This window comes from Saimiri boliviensis, chromosome 9 (assembly GCF_048565385.1).
Source record: "Saimiri boliviensis isolate mSaiBol1 chromosome 9, mSaiBol1.pri, whole genome shotgun sequence".
Lineage (NCBI taxonomy): Eukaryota > Metazoa > Chordata > Mammalia > Primates > Cebidae > Saimiri > Saimiri boliviensis.
The window spans coordinates 87,273,491-87,293,782 of NC_133457.1; the positions used below are offsets into that span (position 1 = coordinate 87,273,491).

Sequence of the window (20,292 nt, forward strand, 5' to 3'; positions counted from 1 at the left end):
TTATTATAAAATAGGCTTTGTGTTAGATAATTTTGCTCAACTTTAGACTAATGTAAATGTTCTAAGCACATTTAAGATAGGATAGGCTAAGTTAAGCTATGATGTTCGGTAGCTTAGGTATTAAATATATTTTTGACTTAATGATATATGTTCAGCTTATGAGGATGTAACTCTTCCATAAGTCAAGGAGCATCTGTACTTCCACCTCTATTTTAGAGCATTGCAACTACTATGTGAACAGGCCCAGGCTAAGCTGATAAAAGATGAGAGTCCACAAGGAAGACAGCCCACTTGTCCCAACCAATGGCACCTTAGCTCAACCTCAAACATTTGAATGAGCATAGCCAAGATCAGCTGAGTCACTGATACTAACCCAACTGTAACCAGAAAAGCCAGACAACCTCATGAGCTATAATAGATGGTTATTTATTTAAGTTACTGACTTTTGGGATTGCTTGTTACACAGCAATAGCTAACTGTTACAGTCTCATTACTTAATGCTCTTCAATCCTTTGGTTCCAGACCATACTCATTATGACATATTATGACATACACATTATGACAATTTCAGGCTTGGAACTCCCTAAGCTTTGTCCATACTTGATGAGCTTCTGGGCACTGCTGAAGAAGTAATGCGATCAAGCTACATCAACTTAATACATACCACTAACACACACTGGAATCCTGTGTGCTATGTGGCAGACCTTCTCTTTATTTCTTGTGGATGTTCTAGTCTAGCCGGAGACAACTCCAAAGCTTTCCTATACTGTTGTTTTTCTGTACTGCCTCTACCTTTCTCAGCAGAGAGAAGCCACCTAAACAACTTCTTAGATCAGATGGAATCTATCTGTGAGATACTACAAAATGGCCAATATTTCTTTCCCCTCTAATCAAGAGGTAGAGTCTATTTCTCTATCCTTTGAATATTGATTCACTTTGTGACCTGCTATGGCCAATGCAACACTAGCAGAGGCTGAAAAAAAGCTGCTTTAAACTCAAGGAGTACCATATGAATAAGCCTGCTTAGGCTTCAGGATGATGTAAAACAGCTTGCCAAATGACAGATGTGTGCATAAGGTCATCCCCCATCTACCTTCCAGTCAATCCATCAGCTGATCACAGGTGCATAAGCAAGACACAGAGATTAGCCAAGCCAGCTTGGACCAACCAACCCAATGAAACATGATCTCAATAAATGGTGGTTATCTTAAGCTACTAAAATTTGAGGTCATTTGTTATGCAGCATAAGCTGACTGATAGACTGTCAGAATTCTTCCTGTCCACCCTGAATCTTCTATTTACTCATCATTCTTCTTGGCTCTTCCTTCCTTATTCAGCAGAATTTCACCCTTTCTGTTGATTCATATCTTCCTTATAGCCTTGTTTTACCATGTACTCTCTTTTGCATTTTCCTTGTTTCTCTTTATTAGTTCCTACCAACAAGCTACTGTCCTCTAGAATAACTATTGTATGTCTTAAATTATGTCTCACATTTTTCTGACCATGTTTCAGCCCTCACCATCCAATCATCCCTGGTTCAACAATAATTTTGTAGTCTTCATTTCTCTGGACCTGTCTACAACATCTTCTCAAAAATAATTCTTCTTAGAACATAGACCTCTCTTTTTTCTTTTTCCCCATACATTCTGCCTTCTAAGTGTTATTATTCTGTTTCTCTATCTCTCCTTCTTCTTCACTTGGCATAGATCTGGTAATTGCATATTTCTACCCAGATGTATCAGCAACAGCTTGACCTCAGTGATGTCCAGGACCAAAATCATCTTCCTTACCAAAAGCAGCTCCTCCTCCTAACTCCTCTACTTCTCTCAATGGTACCATCTATCTCTGGGTTTTCTTTCCTTGAAGTCTGAGTTACTACAAAGCCTCTTGCTACCTAAGGCCCATATCCAAGCTGCCAACTTATTTCCAGTCTTCCTTCCCTTTGACAATTTCCAGCTTAATCCAGACTTCCTTGTCCATGTCATTCATAAAACAGCCCTTCCTAAGAATACTGACTACTAGATCTGAAATAGGCATGGTTCCAGGGACACAGTGATGATGAGGTGTGGTCTTACCTGCAATAACCTCTTCTCTGGTTGTTAATATTCTATCAACACAATGTGATAGGTGTGTTATAACAGAAGCATGAGTATCATACTTCTTACCTTGCCCTTAGCATGTCCACGTTCAATGAATTCTTTTGCCAAGACTATAATTTTCTTAAAATACTCCTTTGTTCTTTTCCATGACTCTCTCAGGGTGACTCCAGAATTATTTCGAGCCCAGGAAAAATATATCAGAATTCTCCCTCCACCCAGGTTGCTTCTTACATTCCTTCCTCCCAGGCAGCCTTCTCTAGGTTCCTTCACTCTCTCCTCTGTTCAAGTCAGATCCAGGTTTTAAATCCCAGCTTAGGTGGGATCTTATCCTTGAGTATCCTCCGGGATTCTTGCTGGAAAGGATGCCCTCTCCCTTCCGGTTCCTGAACCCTCATTGTATACTGCTTGGTTGGCCGTGTAGTGGGGCCTGTCTTGTCTCACTCCTGTCCCAACTCTGCTTATGTGAGTTCCCTGAAGGTTGGTAGGCACTTCTTATAGAATCTAGTACGGCAGCTTAGACTTCCAAGTCTCCTGAATAAAATGCCCAAATGAAATACCATGTAGACCCTTTCTGAGGGCATCAACAGAAGAGACTAGAGTGGAGGTGACAGTTGCTTGGCTCTTTCAAATGCAGCCTTTTTTGGAACCAGGGGTGGGGCAGCACTAATCACACGCACAGTCTCTTCTAGAGCTAGGATCACTTTTGTCCTCTGCAGGCTGGTCACACTGCATCGTTGTTCAGGACACCTAATGCAATATTATTACTAAAGTCTTTTATGTACCAGTGGGTGTCATACAAGAACTTTACCTACACATCAACTTGCTGATTTTCCAGTGCCTCTCTCTGAGTGGCTGGTGTTCCTAATGACCAGGCCAGTAGGGAATGCCCAAAGCCTGTATCATTACCTTGCTCTGTGTCGTCTCAAGAGAAGAACAAATAGCTGCAGGTCAAGTATAAATTGGGCTGCTTTTGTCCAGTCCCATTTTTCTAATTTGCTTCACAAGGCTCAATGCACATGTAGTTTCCTGCTAAATTACAATGCTGCTGTGGTTTGGAAAGCCTGGCATATCTTACCTTAAACTGTAGCACTGTGTGTACTTAAGTGTATGAACAACTTTATTTCAAACTTAGATTGGAAACACTAAATTCACATATAGATGGGAACTACAAATACTGAGAAAAAAAATTAGGAGAAAGATAAATTATTATTAATGTAGTGAGTTCAGTAAACAATTCATGTTCAAGAAAGATATTTAAAGTGTTTATATATTTAATTACCAGTATGAAATGGGCACCATCTAATCAATGGATGTCTGGCCAATTAGAATGAAAGCCAATTAAAATAACGAGCACAGTTGTTTCCCTCCATACTGGCTGAATATGAGACACATGATTCTTTGAGATGACACCTCTTAATGATCTTTTGTTTCATCCACAGGTAACCACAAGGAATTCACCTCCAAGTGCTCATTTGATAATTACACAAATAAATAATCGTGGGTGCTAAACATCTACTATGGGGGAAAATTATCAGCAGGAAAATTTAGAAATGTCCAATAGTGGTAACTCTGTTGGTTCATGAGCCCACCGCCTGTCCAGAAAAGAGCCTATGGGAGAATCTGGAACAGAATGGGGATGAATTAGGGGACATCACTGTGTAAAACGTTCTTTCCCACAAAGAACTTAAAATTTATATATTTCCTAAAGCTATAGATACTGTACTCTGTGTAATTAAGGTGGGTGCAGAAGATAACAAGCCCATCGGCTCTCTCTCACCTTTCTTGGCTTCCACACCAGAGGCCAGGGCAGCTGTGGTGGTTGGTCTGAGCTCGGAGCTACTCTGAGGGGTCACATTTGCTTTGGCGGTGTTGGCCTTTCCTTTCTTGTCATTTTTGGAAGTGTCACTGGGCACATCAGCTATGTCACTCTGGAATAGAAACATTTACACTGACCCAAATGAAGGTCACTCAAGGTCAAATATCTTGCACATTCTTTATTTTACTGAATCTAGTTGGTACCACTCAACTTCTCCCATAACCTTCCTAGGCTTCTACTCTCTTAAAGATCTTTGCCTAGCAAGAGTAAAAAATATGTGGTTTCCTTAGGCTTGAGGCAAAGGATCCAGCCAAGGAAAGAAGATCCAATTTCTTAACAAGCAGAGAATACTTCCTTTGTCTAGCTATTGGAGAGATGCTACATCCATTCCAAACTGAGGAGTTTGGTAAAGAAAACATTTAAAAACAAGGAACCCAAGTGTACACTGGAATGGGAGAAGGTTGGTATGCAAGGCTGGCAAGTGGTGAAAAATCAATAATAAATGCCATTTTGGCTGGTACCAGTATTGGCATGGTGGCTTGTGCCAGTAATTTCAATGCTTTGGCAGGTCAAGTGGGAGGATCGCTTGAGGCCAAGAGTTTGACACCAGCCTAGGCAACAGAGCGAGACCCTGTCTTGACAAAAAAAGTAACAACTTAGCCAGACACAGTGGCATGCATCCGTAATCCCAACTGCTCAGGAAGCTGAGGTGTGGGGATGGCCTGAGCCCAGGAGTTCAAGGTATGATCACACTACTGCACTCCAGCCTGGGCAATAGAGCAATATCCTATCTGTTTAAAAAAAAAAACAATTAAAAATAAAAAGCAATTATCATTAACTCACTGAACTGGGTTAACTAGTATTTCAGTGTATCATAGAAACATCCTGTTTTTGTTTGAATATCCTGTTCTGTTTGAATATCCCTTATCTGAAATGCTTGGGACCAGAAATGTTTTGAAATCAGATTTTGGGATATTTGCATATACATAATGAGGTATCTTAGGGATGGAACCCACGTCTAAACAGAAAATTCATTTATGTTTCATATACATCTTCTACACAGCCTAAAGCTAATTTTATACAGTATTTTTAGTAATTTTGTGCATGAAGGAAAGTTTGTATACACTGAACCTTCAAAAAGCAAAGGGATGACTATCTCATGTCAGCACTCAAAAAGTTTTGAATTTTGGAGCATTTCAGATTTTGGATTTTCCAATTAGAAATGCTCCACTTACATTTAAACCTTCTTATAAGCATCACAAATGTTTTTTTTCATTTTGTTTCTAATGGGGAAAGGGTCCCCAGATGTGAGTTAAGCCACTGACGATAAAGAGGGTTTTTCTGACGGCAGTCACATTTTATTAAACATGCCGCACTTTTGCAGACCCTTGAAACTATGATTGAGTTGATGGGCTCAGTTTTAAAAACCCTCTTTAAACTTGCTAACTCATTACTTTATCTTGCTTTTGTGATCGCTGTTGGACAACCAAACTCCCACAACTTGGCCGTCTTTAATCAACCATCTTTACTTACTGTTTCAATGCCCATAGCTCTCATTTGGTCTGCTCTCTTTTCCGTAATTGAGAGAAATTTCTTTGGATCTGATAAAGCATCCACAATATCTAAGGGGAAAAAAAAACCAATGAGCTGTTAATTCTCTGTTTTACCGAAAATATTCAGGAAAACTTTTTGCTCGATAAACTACAATCTGGACACCTGTGTGCTTCCTGTTAACAATCTTTTCCTAGGACACAAACACACTGAGGAAGGCACAGTTAGTTGCAGAAACCAAGAAAGAAGTAAAAGCAAGCGCCAAAGACCAGATGATTTTTTTTATTGCCCCTTTTTTCCCTTTGTTTTTTCCTGAAATGAAGGAGGCAGTGTCAGGACAAACCAAATGCAGTGCTGTGGATTCTTGACTGTTTTTTCACTTGTGTGTGACTTTCAACAAGTTGATTAATGTCCCCAGCCTCAGTTTCTTTATCTGGAAATTAGGGTGGATACCACCTGCCCTGCAGAATCATCATAATACTTGAATGAGATGATGAATGTAAAAAGTACCTGAGGCACGTAGGTCTTGTTTTTCCATACAGAGGCTAATATATATTCAAAGCCAATTTTGGTACCATGGTAGACAAAATGAAATCTTTCTCTAGTTTTCTCAAGTATAACTTGAACTTACAAAAAAGTAAAATTTCATATTTATATTAATGTCATTTGAAGAGTTCCAAGTACTTTCAGAGTTTCATATAATTGTGTACAATTTACTCATAGTATTAAAGACATAATTATTCTTGTTAACTTGAAACCCTCCACAATTTATACATTTTATTTTATTTTATTTATTTATTTATTTATTTTTTGAGACGGAGTTTTGCTCTTGTTACCCAGGCTGGAGTGCAATGGCACGATCTTGGCTCACCGCAACCTCCGCCTCCTGGGTTCAGGCAATTCTCCTGCCTCAGCCTCCTAAGTAGCTGGGATTACAGGCACGCGCCACCATGCCCAGCTAGTTTTTTGTATTTTTAGTAGAGACGGGGTTTCACCATGTTGACCAGGCTGGTCTCGATCTCTCGACCTCGTGATCCACCCGTCTCGGCCTCCCAAAGTGCTGGGATTACAGGCTTGAGCCACCGCGCCCGGCCAATTTATACATTTTAAATACTGTGTAAGTTTATAAAATTTTCCACAACAGAATCACCTTCCTAATTACAATCTTAAGATAATTCTTAAGATAACCTTCTCAGTATACGGGACACATAATTCTCTCAATTTCAGTTTTTTCTTTTCAATTTTATAACAGAAAATAACATCTGCACATGGTTGGCCCAGCACAGTGGCTTACACCTGTAATCCCAGCATTTTGGGAGGCCAAGACAAGTGGATCACTTGAGGTCACAAGTTCGAGACCAGCCTGGGCAACATGGTGAAACCCTGTCTCTACTAAAAATACAAAAATTAGCTGGGTGTGTTGGCAAGATTACTTTTAGTGGTGCTGATGGTGTTGATACCTCTTTTCAGTTAGCAGTGTCTGGGAGAGACACAGGGTCTACCTCCATTGCATAGAGAGGATAAAAAATGTTCAGATGACTACTTTGATGCCAGTTCAGGTCCTTTCTACTTAGCATCCGTCTACCCTGTGTTCAATGGTCACCCATAAGGCGATGTTCTGTTATGAGAACCACATGGCCTTCTCATCATCATCAGGGTGCCATGAGTGGGCATGACTAAGGTCTTTTAGCACATGAGGACACAATTTGACCAACCTGGACTTTTAGCACAACTCTTTGTGCCTGACTCTCAAATGCCTCTTCCTGCCACTTGTCCACACCATCATGAGGCAGAGGTTTAATGTGCATGCATTAAACTTTCCTGCCCTTCTTTGGAAGATATATACTTGGTCTATGCTTCTCTTCATGCTCCCAGGTTAGATATGCTTTGCCAGGTATCCAATTCCAGTGGCACATTTCAGTGACAACACACAGGACTGGGTGGTCAGGAAACAAATATTCACTAATTTTTAATGACATATAATTGGTCTGGGGGCCTGAAGACATTATATGGCATTTTTGAGGAGTAACTGGTAGTCTTTTCCATAGGAATAACAGATAATACTTTAATTACTTAAAACAAGTTATAAAATTAATAAAGCAAGACATTACAGAATGAAATAATCCTTTCTATCCTAACCAAGCATTTTTGTATATTTTTGTGTCATTTTTGCATATGAATACATATTTTACATGGTTTGTGTTATATAATCTGCTTTTTCATTGATGCATGTATTATCTCTGTATAGTTCAGAAAATTATTTTTAGTAAATGGGTAGTGTCCCATTGATTTTCTATATTAACCTATTCTCCACTGGTAGATATTTAGATGGCCTTTCAATTTTTCTATAAAAGATGAATTTAGAAATATCTAAATGCAAAAAATGATTTGTCATTTTCTTTTATCAGAAAGTTAATGGTTCAGTTAAATAATATAGTAATTTACATATATGCCTGATAGGCATTCTAACAAAATTTATTCTTACTAAACTTTAAAATAGTTATTGAAGAATAATGAATGGAAGGGGAACTAAGAAAATAAAGCAGAGGTCAGGCACAGTGGCTCATGCCTATAATCCCAGTATTTTGGGAGGCCAAGGTGAGTGGATCATTTGAGGTCAGAAGTTCAAGACCAGCCTGGTCAACATAGTAAAATCTTATCTTTACTAAAAATACAAAAAAAAAAAAAAAACCAAACAGCTGGGTGTGGTGGTGCACACCTCTAATCCCATCTACTCAGGAGGCTGAGGCAGGAGAATTGGTTGAATCTGGGAGGTGGAGATTGCAGTGAGCTGAGATCATGCCACTGTACTGCAGTCTGGGTGACAGAGCAAGACTCTGTCTTAAAAAAAAAAAATATATATATATATATATATATATATATATATATATATACACACACACACACACACACACACATACATATATATACATATATACATATACATATATATACACACACACACACACACACATATATATATATGTATATATATATATAAATTAAAAGCAGTATTAAGAGGGTGGAGTAGGTTGAATAGTGTCCACCCAAACTCCTGTCTACCTGAAACCTCAGAACATGATGTTATTTATAAATAGGGTCTTTGCTTAGGTTTTAGAAAAGGACTGAAATGAGATCATACTAGATCAGGGTGGGCCTTAAATCCAATCACTAGTGTCGCTATATGAAGGGAGAGGACATGGAATCACAGGGAAGAAGGCCATGTGACAACAGAGGCAGAGACTGGAGTAGTGCAGCTATAAGCCAAGGAATGCCAAGCATGTCCAGAGCCACCAGAAGCCAGGAAGAGGCATGGAAGGATTCTTCCCAAGAGCCCCCAGTTTCAAGTAACAAACTAGATACTTCAAGGAGAAGCATGTCCAACCCATGGCCTGCAGGCCACATGTGGCCCAGGAAGGCTTGAATGTGGCCCAACACGAATTTGTCAACTTTCTTGAAACATTATGTGATTTAATGCATGAACCTTATTATTATTATTATTATTAGCTCATCAGCTATAATTAGTGTTTGTGTATTTTATGTGTGGCCCAAGACAATTCTTATTCTTCCAATGTGGCCAAGGGAGGACAAAACGTTGGACACCCCTTTCTAGGATGCATAATTTGGTTATGTGGTGGCAGGTGTTTGTTCTGTAGCTGAAGTTATAGATCAAAGCAGAAGAATGGCATTTGAATACTGGGGACAGTTCTGCCAAAATTTTTCTGCCAAAGTGCAAGGGGCTCAGCATTAGGGAGCCAAGGCCCTTCTTGGCATCTTTAAGATAATTTTTCATTGTAATTCAGTGTCTCCACTAGCCAGGGGCATATATTCCTGACACATACGAATAGGCAGATAGGAAGAGAGCTGCATATCAAAAAAGGAATTGATTTTTAATAGCCACATTCAAAATAATCTGTAATCAGAGAATGAAAAGCTGTACCTCAACCAGCTCATACCTATGTACTTGTGTAACTGTACTTGAAAATGCTATTTATTTTTTCCTTGCCTCAGCCCAGAAAAATAACTTGAAGAAGTGGTTAAATAAATCTGGTATATTTTTGGCCAAAGTTTTGCATATTCAAGTAAACCCAGTATCTTTGTTTGGTGTCAATATGACGTTTCCTCGGGTTTTCTTCCTTTTATAGGTGAATACTGTGATTGCCTATTTCCCATTTAGTTTAGAGTTCCACAGGACAAAACACTGCAGCAAGAATTCATTTTCAATGCTGATCAGCATCCAGTGGCAGGTGAGTAGGCCTCGCTAGGGATGAGCGACATTGGACATCTAACAGGGCAGAGATGGATGCACGCAAACTCCTGACTGCAGAACCAACAAGGATGACCTAAAACACCCTAGAAACTTGTAGGCCACAGCAGGGGCTCCGGAACCTCTCCTTTTAAAAAGAAACCAGTCTGCTTTTTCTGATTTGGTTCTTTAAGACTTAAGACTTTACTTATGTGTATTTTTAAAAACAACATCTATTTCTGGGCATAGTGCCATTTCCATGAAGCTGGTCTCTCCTAGTGAAGACTCTCCACATATTCTCTGCTTTTCCCCTCCCTTCCTCCCTCCTATGCTTCCTGACTTCCACATAGAGTTGAAAGCATCAATTTGGGCGTCTCTTAGAATGGAAATAAAGATATAGCAATTCCTTAGCACTGACTTCCAGACGCTCATTGACTTTTCAGGAGAACTTGGTTGATTTTTGTTTGTTTAACCAATGTTTTTCAAATCATTGAGTGCCTCAGTGGTGAGTACTGCCCATGGTACCTACACTCCCCCTCCCCATCCGTATGTGTTGGCTCCTGGTCCAGGTTCCCTCCCGTTTCCCTCTACGATTTCTAACTTATCAAGAGGTACAGGCAGAAGAGAAAAACATGTTCCCTGATCAGCTGTGATGTGGTGCTGATAAATAAAGGCAAATCCCAAATCTATGGTTTTGTCTTAGTCCTTTAGGTTCCTACCAAAAGATTAAGCATTTCTCAAACTGCATTTCCTAGAATGGTAGAAAATACAGTAGCTGCTTGGGCAATACGATCTTGTGGTCAAATAAGATTGGGAAATGCTCATATTCTCTCCCTCCTCTTGGACATTCACAGTACAACCCAGTGCAATAGATAAGCCCGTTTAAATTTGCTTAGTCTAGCAATTTCCAGAGTATTTCACCATCCATCCTGCCCCGTTCCCCTCCAGAGCATTTTTTCTTGAAGTCTTACTAATATTTTCTGTAGTTCAGAAAGGGCCATAGAAAGATATCATTGTGAATATGCAACCAAGTTTTTCAACAAATATTTAATAGAATCTGACATTTTAGCACCCACAAAGAAAAAGACAGATGGAACAAGTTTAAATTGTATCAGGAAGTCCTGACATTATTCCCAAGGAATGGCATCTTAATTAAGAATATTCTTCCTTTGGAAATATCTGATATAAGAATCAGCCACCCATCTTTGTAAAAAATGGTTAGAAAGCAACCCTATGAAAACGCTGGGCAGAGAGAACAAAAACACCATCCCACTCCCCAGGATATATTTTTAATAATAGGGAAGGTGGAAAGGGGAAATGTACAAAGAAATAGAGGGTCACTTCATCTTCCCTTATGTAAAATAGTTGTAGAAGAGGAGACAAAATGTATGGTTGTGGAAGTAATGATCAAGCACTGCCCAAGAAACAAAGTTCTGGGAGGCTCATGAAACACAGCCGGGAGTGACATGTCAATACAGTGCTAAGGCTCCATAGACTCCGGAAGCAAAGCATCAACTCTTATTTGCTCCCTTCCCCATCACTCAGTAATAATAAAAGAAATACAAGTGATAAAACACACCCAAAGCAACAGTGGGTGAAAAAGAAATACCGACACTTGTTTCATTGTCATTAGCCCTGGAAGTACTTCCGGTCTCCAACAGTGGTGTCTGACAATGATAAAACCTCGAAATGGGCAAATGTCATCTATGGTGGTGATAAAGTAGCAAAGATGACCCCACCACTCGGAGTCTCACTGAACTTGACAAAGGAAGAATACTCCTAGTACCAATCTAGTACTTCTATTTGTGTATGACTGAGGGACTAAAAGACAGGGTTGTTTTTCTTCATGTTCTGTAGCAAAATAATACTGAAAACATTAAACCAAGGTTTTGTGATTTATTCCTAATCATCTGTCCTAAACGTTACCTTGTTTTTTTTTAAAACAAAATTTAGTATTATGGGACATTTTGCATCAGGGCTACTTAGAAACAGCCAGAAAGGGTTCAGAAGGTTCAGAAACAGCCAGGAAGGGTTTTTTTTTTTTTTTCATTTTGTTTATTTATTTATTTATTTATTTATTTATTTATTTTTGAGACAGAGTTTGGCTCTTGTCACCCAGGCTGGAGTGTTTTTTTTAAAAACAGAGTCTTGCTCTGTTACCCAGGCTAGTGTGCAGTTGTGCAATCTTGGCTCACTTCAACCTCCGCCTCCCAGGTACAATATATTCTCCTACCTCAGCCTCTGGAGTAGCTGGAATTAAAGATTTGTGCCACCATGCCCAGCTAATTTTTGTATTTTTAGTAGAGACAGTGTTTTGCCATGTTAGCCAGGCTGGTTTTGAACTCCCGGCCTCAAGTGATCCACCTGCCTCAGGCTCCCAAAGTGCTGGGATTACAGGCATGAGCCACCACGCCCAGCCAGTTTTAAGAGTTTTTATTCTGTAGAAATGAAAAGGAGAAGGAGTTGTACTCAAATTCCTGCCTTTGTTTCCTGAGGGGCCAAGGAAGAAAACTTCAGTGTTTATCCATAACTAAATTATGGCTGACATAAAATGTAATCCTATACAGCTAATAAAAATACAAAAATATTTCATGGGCCGAGCGCGGTGGCTCATGCTTATAATCCCAGCACTTTGGGAGGCCGAGGTGGGTGGATCACGAGGTCAAGAGATCGAGACCATCCTGGTCAACATGGTGAAACCCCATCTCTACTAAAAATACAAAAAATCAGCTGGGCATGGTGGCGCGTGCCCGTAATCTCAGCTACTCGGGAGGCTGAGGCAGGCGAATTGCCTGAACCCAGGAGGCGGAGGCTGCGGTGAGCTGAGATAGCACCATTGTACTCCAGCCTGGGTAACAAGAGCGAAACTCCATCTCAAAAAAAAAAAAAAAAAAAAAAAAAAAAAAAAAAAAAAAAATTCATAACATGGAAACATATTCTGAAAAAAAGATTAAGGTTCCAAATGAGTAGGTACAGTAAGATTTAATTTTATTAAAAACAAAACAAAAGGCCAGGTACAATGGCTCACCCCTATAATCCCAGCACTTTTAGAGGCTGAGGTGGGTGGATCACCTGAGATCAGGAGTTCAAGATTAGCCTGGCCAATATGGCGAAACCCTGTCTCTACCACAAATACAAAATTAGCCGAGCATGGTGGTGCATGCCTGTAGCTTCGCGACTCAGAAGGCTGAGGCAGCAGAATTGCCTGAACCCGGGAGGCAGAGTTCGCAGCGAGCCGAGATTGCTCCGTGTCACTCCAGCCTGGGCAACAAGAGAGAAACTGTCTCAAAATAAATAAACAAACAAACAATAAACTAACAGAAAAAAATGAGATTAGAAGTAAAAAGTAGCTCTCTCTGGGCAGCAAATTTGTGATGGACCCCATTTGATTATCCGTGTTCTTAGAATTTCTCTCTGATACGTATTTTAGCTACTTTAATTTTTATAGAATAAACCTGCTACGCAGGTTTTTAATTAGTTTATTTGTGGAATAAACTAATAAAAATCCACACTATTCTTTAGCTAAATACAAATCTAATGATGGACATTTGACAAATTTCTTTTATTTCTAGAAAAAAAAATTTTTTTCTAAAAATTGCTGAGTGTGATGGTACTGAGCTTCATTTTAAACTTGTTCCTCTGGAATGAACAGGGACTAGCAATAATCCAGGGAACACAGACTCTATAGACTTCCTACCTCCCTGGCTTAGCACATACACACTGAGACTTGAATGTGGGAGGTTAGCTAAACAGAGAAAATATAAATATATTTTGACTAAGTCAGGAAGCTATAAAGAAGATCAGAGATTTGGAAAAAGGCAGTTCTCATATTCTTCTTCTGTTATCTACAGGGAAGACCCTGAAACCTCATAATGTGTACCCTTGGTTTCTTCACATATAAAATAGATGACAAGAGAATTCTGAATAAATTGTATTTGAATGTCAAATCTGGTTAAGGCATCAACTGCAGAATCTTATCAATGGTACATAGAAATTTCAAATGCTTCTGATAAAAAGTAAGCAGCCACAATGACATGTTAGGAGGCCGGGCGCGGTGGCTCACGCCTATAATTCCAGCACTTTGGGAGGCTGAGGCGGGTGAATCACGAGGTCAAGAGATCGAGACCATTCTGATCAACATGGTGAAACCCCATCTCTACTAAAAATACAAAAAATTAGCTGGGCATGGTGGCACATGCCTGTAATATCAGCTACTTGGGAGGCTGAGGCAGGAGAATGCTTAAACCCAGGAGGCAGAGGTTGCAGTGAGCCAAGAGCACGCCACTGCACTCCAGCCTGGGTAACAAGAGCGAAACTCTGTCTCCAAAAAAAAAAAAAAAAGACATGTTAGGAAAGAATACTGGCAGGACTAATATTAAAGAGATTAATTTGGTTCAAGACTTAAATACAACACTGATAATAAGCTCATTGTAAATACAGATGTTTCTGCAGCATAGATCTCCCTTTGCTTACATCCATTCTGAAGAACTTCATGCTTTTGGATCTCTTTACAGAAAGTGTTTGGCATAAAGCAGACGCTAAACAAATGATTTCTTTCCCTTTTCTATTCGTGTGGCTTATTTCCCAAGAATGTATTGAAGTTTCAGTGGAACATTAACCCATAAAGAGGCAAAACTTTTAAATCTTCCACTATATGTGTTTATACAACCATTCCTGAAATGTGTGAGGTATTCCACGGTTCCTGCTTTCTAAGCTCAAGTATTTGGAGTGTGATTTAACTCATCGACTGACGCCCCACGACCACTACCCTGCTGTGTTGCGAGGAGGTTTCTGGGGTTTGCCATGGGCTGCTGCTCCTAAACCCACCATTGGTCTCCAGAACCCTTTTCTGATCCTCTTACCCAGCCTCACAGCACCCCTTTCCAGCCTTTTTATGGGTTATTACATCTATTACTGTATGTTGTAACTTCTACTGTGCTTCCTTTTTTTTGAAACAGAGTTTCAAAAAAAAACAGAAGCCACTGGCCACTGTGCCCGGCCCTGTGCTTCCTTTTCTAATGAAAGACAAAGGAGGCTGGGCGCGGTGGCTGATGTCTGTAATCCCAGCACTTTGGGAGGCTGAGGTGGGTGGATCATGAAGTCAGGAGTTTGAGACTAGCCTGGCCAACAAAGTGAAACCCCATCTCTACTAAAAAAGATATAAAAAAATAGCTGGGCGTGGTGGTGGGTGCCTATAATCCCAGCTACTCGGGAGGCTGAGGCAGGAGAATCACTTGAACCCAGGAGGTAGAGGTTGCAATGAGCCAAGATTGTGCAAAAAAGAAAAGAAAGAAAAAAAGATGGAGGGAGGGAAGGAGGGAAAGAGAGAAAAAAAGAAAGAAAGAGAGAAAGAAAGAACAAAATAAAGAAAAAGAAAGAAAGAAAGAAGACAGAAAGAAAAGAAAGACAGAAAGGAAGAAAGAAGGAAAGAAAAAGAAAGAAAAAAAGAAAGAACGAGAGAAAGACAGGGAGGAAGGAGTCTGGACTACGAATTTTGGGATGGAAAAATCCTCATAGCTTATTTCACTTTTTGACTCTGATATTAGACTGTTAAAGTTGTGGATCAGTTGCAGAAAATCTGCCCTCCAGAGAAACATGCATTAGTAAAAACAAACAGCAAAATAATTCCCTATTCCCTAACAAAATAGTGATGTGTTCTAGCATAGCAATCACATCTGTATCTACAGACACCGCCTCTACCCCCAAGTGTTCAGAAATTTCTGAGCCTTGCTATGTCATGTACTCTAACGATACGTACCTCACAAGAATGCTATGAGGGAGGTAGCATTATTACATTCACTTTGCAGGGGAGGAAATGAGGGGTTTGAGAGGATAAATCCTACTCCCAAGGTCACCCAGCCAGCAGTGGAGAGTGAGGATTTGAAGCCTTGGCTAATTGGATGTTGTCATCCTGCTATACTATTTCTTTATGGTTCAACAGGCTGACAATGTAGAGGATCTTTGCTTTTTTTAAATGTTACTGGCTTACTTGGGAGGCTGAGGCAGGAGAATCACTTGAACTAGGGAATCAGAGGAAGCAGTGAGCCGAGAATGTGCCACTGCACTGCAGCCTGGACAACAGAGTGAGACTCCATCTCAAAAAAAATAATAAAAAAAAAAGTTACTGGCTTAGATGGGGCCCATAAAAAGTTAACATGTTTGCATGTAAGCAAAATCCTATGACTTAATCCAGCTTTGGATTCCTCCCACTGATTACCTTAAAGCATAGGGATTGATGACTGGGATTTTTTAATGAAACTGAACTCTTGTGGATTTGGAAGAAAATTCAGGCATGTTGATAGCTGAGTTCAATTTAAGTTTTTTAGTGATACTATTAATAAGATATCATGGTTTCACCTTAATTATGTCTTTTTTCCCCTAGTCTGATTGTCAGTATAAATATACCCTTCACAAAATGTGTTTGTAAAAATTGATAAACAACATAAAATTACAGTATTTTAAAATAAGAAAGGACTCAAAAGATAATCTAGCTTTGTGCTTTTATTTCTTACTGTGAAACCTGAGGTTATGAAGTATTCTTGATATATTCAAGGTGATCAGGGTTGGCAGCATTAGCAGGAATAGATAGTATTATTTAAATAGATAGTATTTATAAATAGATAGTATTATAAATAGTATTATTTAAAGCATGGGCAAGATGTTTTATAATCTTATAATCTAGGTCCTCATCTGTATCATATTCTGTAACCAAATATTTATCTTACCTCCAAATCCATCAGGCACATATGTTTTAAGAACAATATTGCAGAAAATTGTTGGCAGTGATAAAGGTTTATTTCCCTCATTTCGAAGGGAAATGTGTCGATATCCTGCTTGGAGGCCATCAAGCGGGAGGATCCTCTGGCCAATCAGCTTGTTGTTATCATCATACACTGCTATTCTCAAGACAGCCAGGTCCGGCAGAATCACCTGCAAACAGAGAACAAGACTTCTCATGGATTTTTGCAACGCAGTGCCCAAGAACCATGACTCTAAGGAGTGTGGACTAAATCCATGCTGTTCTTAAATGTTCTCTGATGGTGAAAATAAGTCCATGATCAATCCGCATTCCCAAAAACGTACTGGGTGAGCTACAATGTCCCAGACACTGAGAAAAGCAATTGGAACATGTTTCGTGGAAATTATCTTCTGAAAAATGTTAGATGAAATGAATGTTAAAGATTACTACTTCAACTCTTGTGATGGATCCTTGTCCCCACCCATATAACGGTTGAGAAATAGGACACACTGAGAAATCAAGCTACTTTCCTCAATCACAGAGATATCAGTGACAGAGTAGGGCCTAGGAATTGGGGATCTTGAGGTTTAACCCTGTGATCTAGTATCTGGCATGCTCCTAACATCTATATTTGCTTGTTTTTAAGAATATGAAAGGTATCTTTGAATAAATGCTTCAGGCATGAGAGATAACTTTTAAGTATAAATTTGGGTCTTCCTTGTTTCTCGCACTCCTCAGCTTCTACCACATGTTGGGATGTTAAACAGAGTAAGATGCTGTAGCTAGAAAAATTAACATACTTTGATTCTAAGACACCTACTCCTGCCATCCCCAAACTGAATAAACGAACATAAAATCTGAGTTCTGATGGCAGAAACCTGATTCAGTTACAAAATAGCAACATTACAAAAAGGGTACCCAATGTGTTTAATCAGGAATGCCTTTTTATTGCCTAAAAGCAACCAGGACATCTTGCTCTATCTGAGTGCTATGTTTAAAGCTAGACAATGGATGTTGCCTATTTACATCTGGAGGCTATAATTTAATTCCAGCTTAATGAAGATGAAGAGGAGAAATCATGGTAAATTAGCCAATTTCCCTCTCTTCCTCCTTATGCAGTGAACAGAGGCTTGGGCTTTGTCATTCTTGCCATGTGAGATTAGTGAAAAATGCAACCACGACAAGAAAGACAACAAAGCACCTGTTAGCAGTGAAAAAAACTAAGTTCTGAAGAAAATGGGAGGACTCAGAATCGGCATCTTGTTTCTAGTGCCAGAACTATTATACATAAACACTAAGTTGGATATTTCCTCATTCATTCAAAACAAAGAATGCCTGAGTCAACTTTCTCAACTTCTAGAAATGTGAGTAGGGATTATTCATTATGCCAAAGAACAGTAGCCACGTGGCAATGGATCCAGCTGTAACAAATTGGAAAATCCAGGGAAGAACAAAACCAAATCACAGTTGTGTATGTAATTTACACCATGTTCTAACAGGGGCAGAGGAGACAATGGGATGTGAGGGTTGTGTGGATAACAGGATTCACATCCCAGGGTAAACTTAAATGTCAAAATGGCCTGTTTCATCAAACCTACATTGATCATCCTTCATTTGGTTTCTGTAAGCCATTTACTCTATTCTGAAATGGATAATCCCTATTTTGCGAAGGCAAGAAGCCGATTGTTTGTGTTGCATAATGTACAAATGGAGCAGAACCAGCTGGAAAACTTGTGCCCAAAGAAGCAGCAGGAAATCATTTTGGTCAGGATAACAGAGTGAATAAGAAGGCAAAGTGAACATTCTTAGAGACAGCACTACCAAGGTGTGGATTTTCCACTGCATCTTCAATTGACAAAAAAGAAACCAAGCGGAAAAGTGAGTAAGAGATTAAAAACTGAACACGAGGGGGAATGGCTGTGATTGTTTTTAGGATCCAAGACACAGTATTAGGAGAAAAAAGTAAAACACTGACAACAGTACAAGAAGGTCAAGACCTGCAAGTAAGCAACAGGTATCACTTTCTGGAGAGACAGGACCATGCCCATGTAGTGACATCTATTGACCTTAATTTTGGAGTGCAGCATCTTACCTGACTACTTGGCTAAAGGAATAGTGTAAGTCACCAGTAACTTCCAGGAGAGAGAAGAACTCTCCAGTATACGATGGCGTCCAATAGCAAAGACTCATTCTAAAAGATGGCAAACCAGAGCTTAGGCACTGCCATGCAGGAGATGGGCTCCTCCAAAGAGGAGAGGAGAACCAAAAGGAGGGCAGGGCCAAACAGAACCAACGATCCTGTGACAGCTACAGAAGTCAGCCATTAGAAGAAGAGAAAAAGAAGATGCTGTGGGTCGAATAACTGTCCCTGTATTGTGCAGTGTCTGTGCACTAAAACATGGCTACCAAGTTAGTAGAGTAAGTTTGACATGCTGAAAATGTCCTACCTTACGAAATACAAATGACTCTTCATTGTAAACTGGATTGAGTCCATTATTCATAACCATGCGAGTTCGGAATTCCTTACGTATGGTGTCAGTGGGCAACCCATACATATCCACTTCTACGTAGGTGCCAATTTTCTTATCTGATAAGAATTGACCTGATATAACCTGCAGCAGCAGAGAAATAGAACAAAGTGAGGTAAACTCTGTGTAAGCATTAGTAGCAAAGAATAATCAGGAAGTAAGAAATTCTGTTTTTTTTTTGGGGGGGAGTGAGAATTTCAATTATCTATCATAGTAATGTATTCATGTTTTGTAAACCGCAACATTGAACAACTACTATATGCAAAAGACCCCAACTGTTTTAAGCAGATGTTCTACCTTCTAGAACTGTCTAGAAAAAGAACAAAGAAAAAATATATGTAATACAAAGAAATAGTGTCCATGGCCTCTTCATCTCACCTAAGTGCCTACATGTATGAAACAAAGTGATGAATTCAGGTATGTCCTAAGATCCTTTCATAGCTCTGAAATTCCATCATGCCATACTAATTAGTGAATTCTTTTAAAAGTCTTGAAAAGAGACACATAAAGAAAAACAAAGCTAGAATTTGTCTGTTATTACTGATATTGACACTGGTCAGCTAGGCAGTTTTACATATTTGTAAAGACCAATGTTAGTCTATCTACAATAAAGCTATGGAGGCATAATTTTTTATTTAGTGTTCAAATGACTATAGCCATTTATTAGGTTTCTTTTTTGTTTACATTATTTACTAGCTAACAATTTGAAACATTTTTTGAGGTATAATTGACATACAATGACTTATATGCAATTCATCGGCTATACAATTAGGCTGGGTGCCGTGGCTCATGCCTGTGATCCCAGCACTTTGGGAGGCTGAGGCAGGTGGATCACCTGAGGTCAGGAGTTCGAGACCAGCCTGGCCAACATGGTGAAACCCCTTCTCTACTAAAAATACAAAAATTAGCCAGGCATGGTGGTGGGCACCTGTAATCCCAGCTACATGGAGGCTGAGGCAGAAGAATCATTTGAACCTGGGAGACGGAGATTGCAGTGAGCCGAGATAGTGCCATTGCACTCCAACCTGGGCAACAGAGTGATACTCAGTGTCAAAAAATAAAAAATAAAAAAATAAAATGTACAATGAGATCAGTTGGGACATACGAGCACATCTGTGAAACTACCTCCATAATTGAGATGATAGACATTTGTATCATCACTCAAAGTTTCTTTGTGCCCTTTTATAACCCTTTCCTCCCTGCCCTTTTTTCGAAGGCAAGCACTGATTTAATTTCTGTCACTATAATTTGCATTTTCTAGAATTCTGTATAAATGGAATCATGGAGCATATACTTTTTGATGGTGTCTTTCA

The 20,292-nt window shown here is 39.4% G+C and overlaps 1 protein-coding gene across 22 annotated transcripts in view; it reads right to left on the reverse strand.

Moving 5' to 3' along the window:
* PLCB4 (phospholipase C beta 4) overlaps positions 1 to 20,292 on the reverse strand; it is a 396,811-nt gene that overhangs the window by 35,236 nt on the left and 341,283 nt on the right. For all 22 annotated transcript variants that reach the window (XM_039479588.2, XM_074406257.1, XM_074406256.1 and 19 more), the window contains 4 exons: positions 18,899 to 19,063; positions 16,438 to 16,642; positions 5,449 to 5,537; positions 3,877 to 4,027 (listed from right to left, as the gene is read on the reverse strand). In XM_039479588.2, coding sequence (XP_039335522.1) covers positions 3,877 to 4,027; positions 5,449 to 5,537; positions 16,438 to 16,642; positions 18,899 to 19,063 — 610 coding nt within the window. The remainder of the gene's footprint in view (positions 1 to 3,876; positions 4,028 to 5,448; positions 5,538 to 16,437; positions 16,643 to 18,898; positions 19,064 to 20,292) is intronic.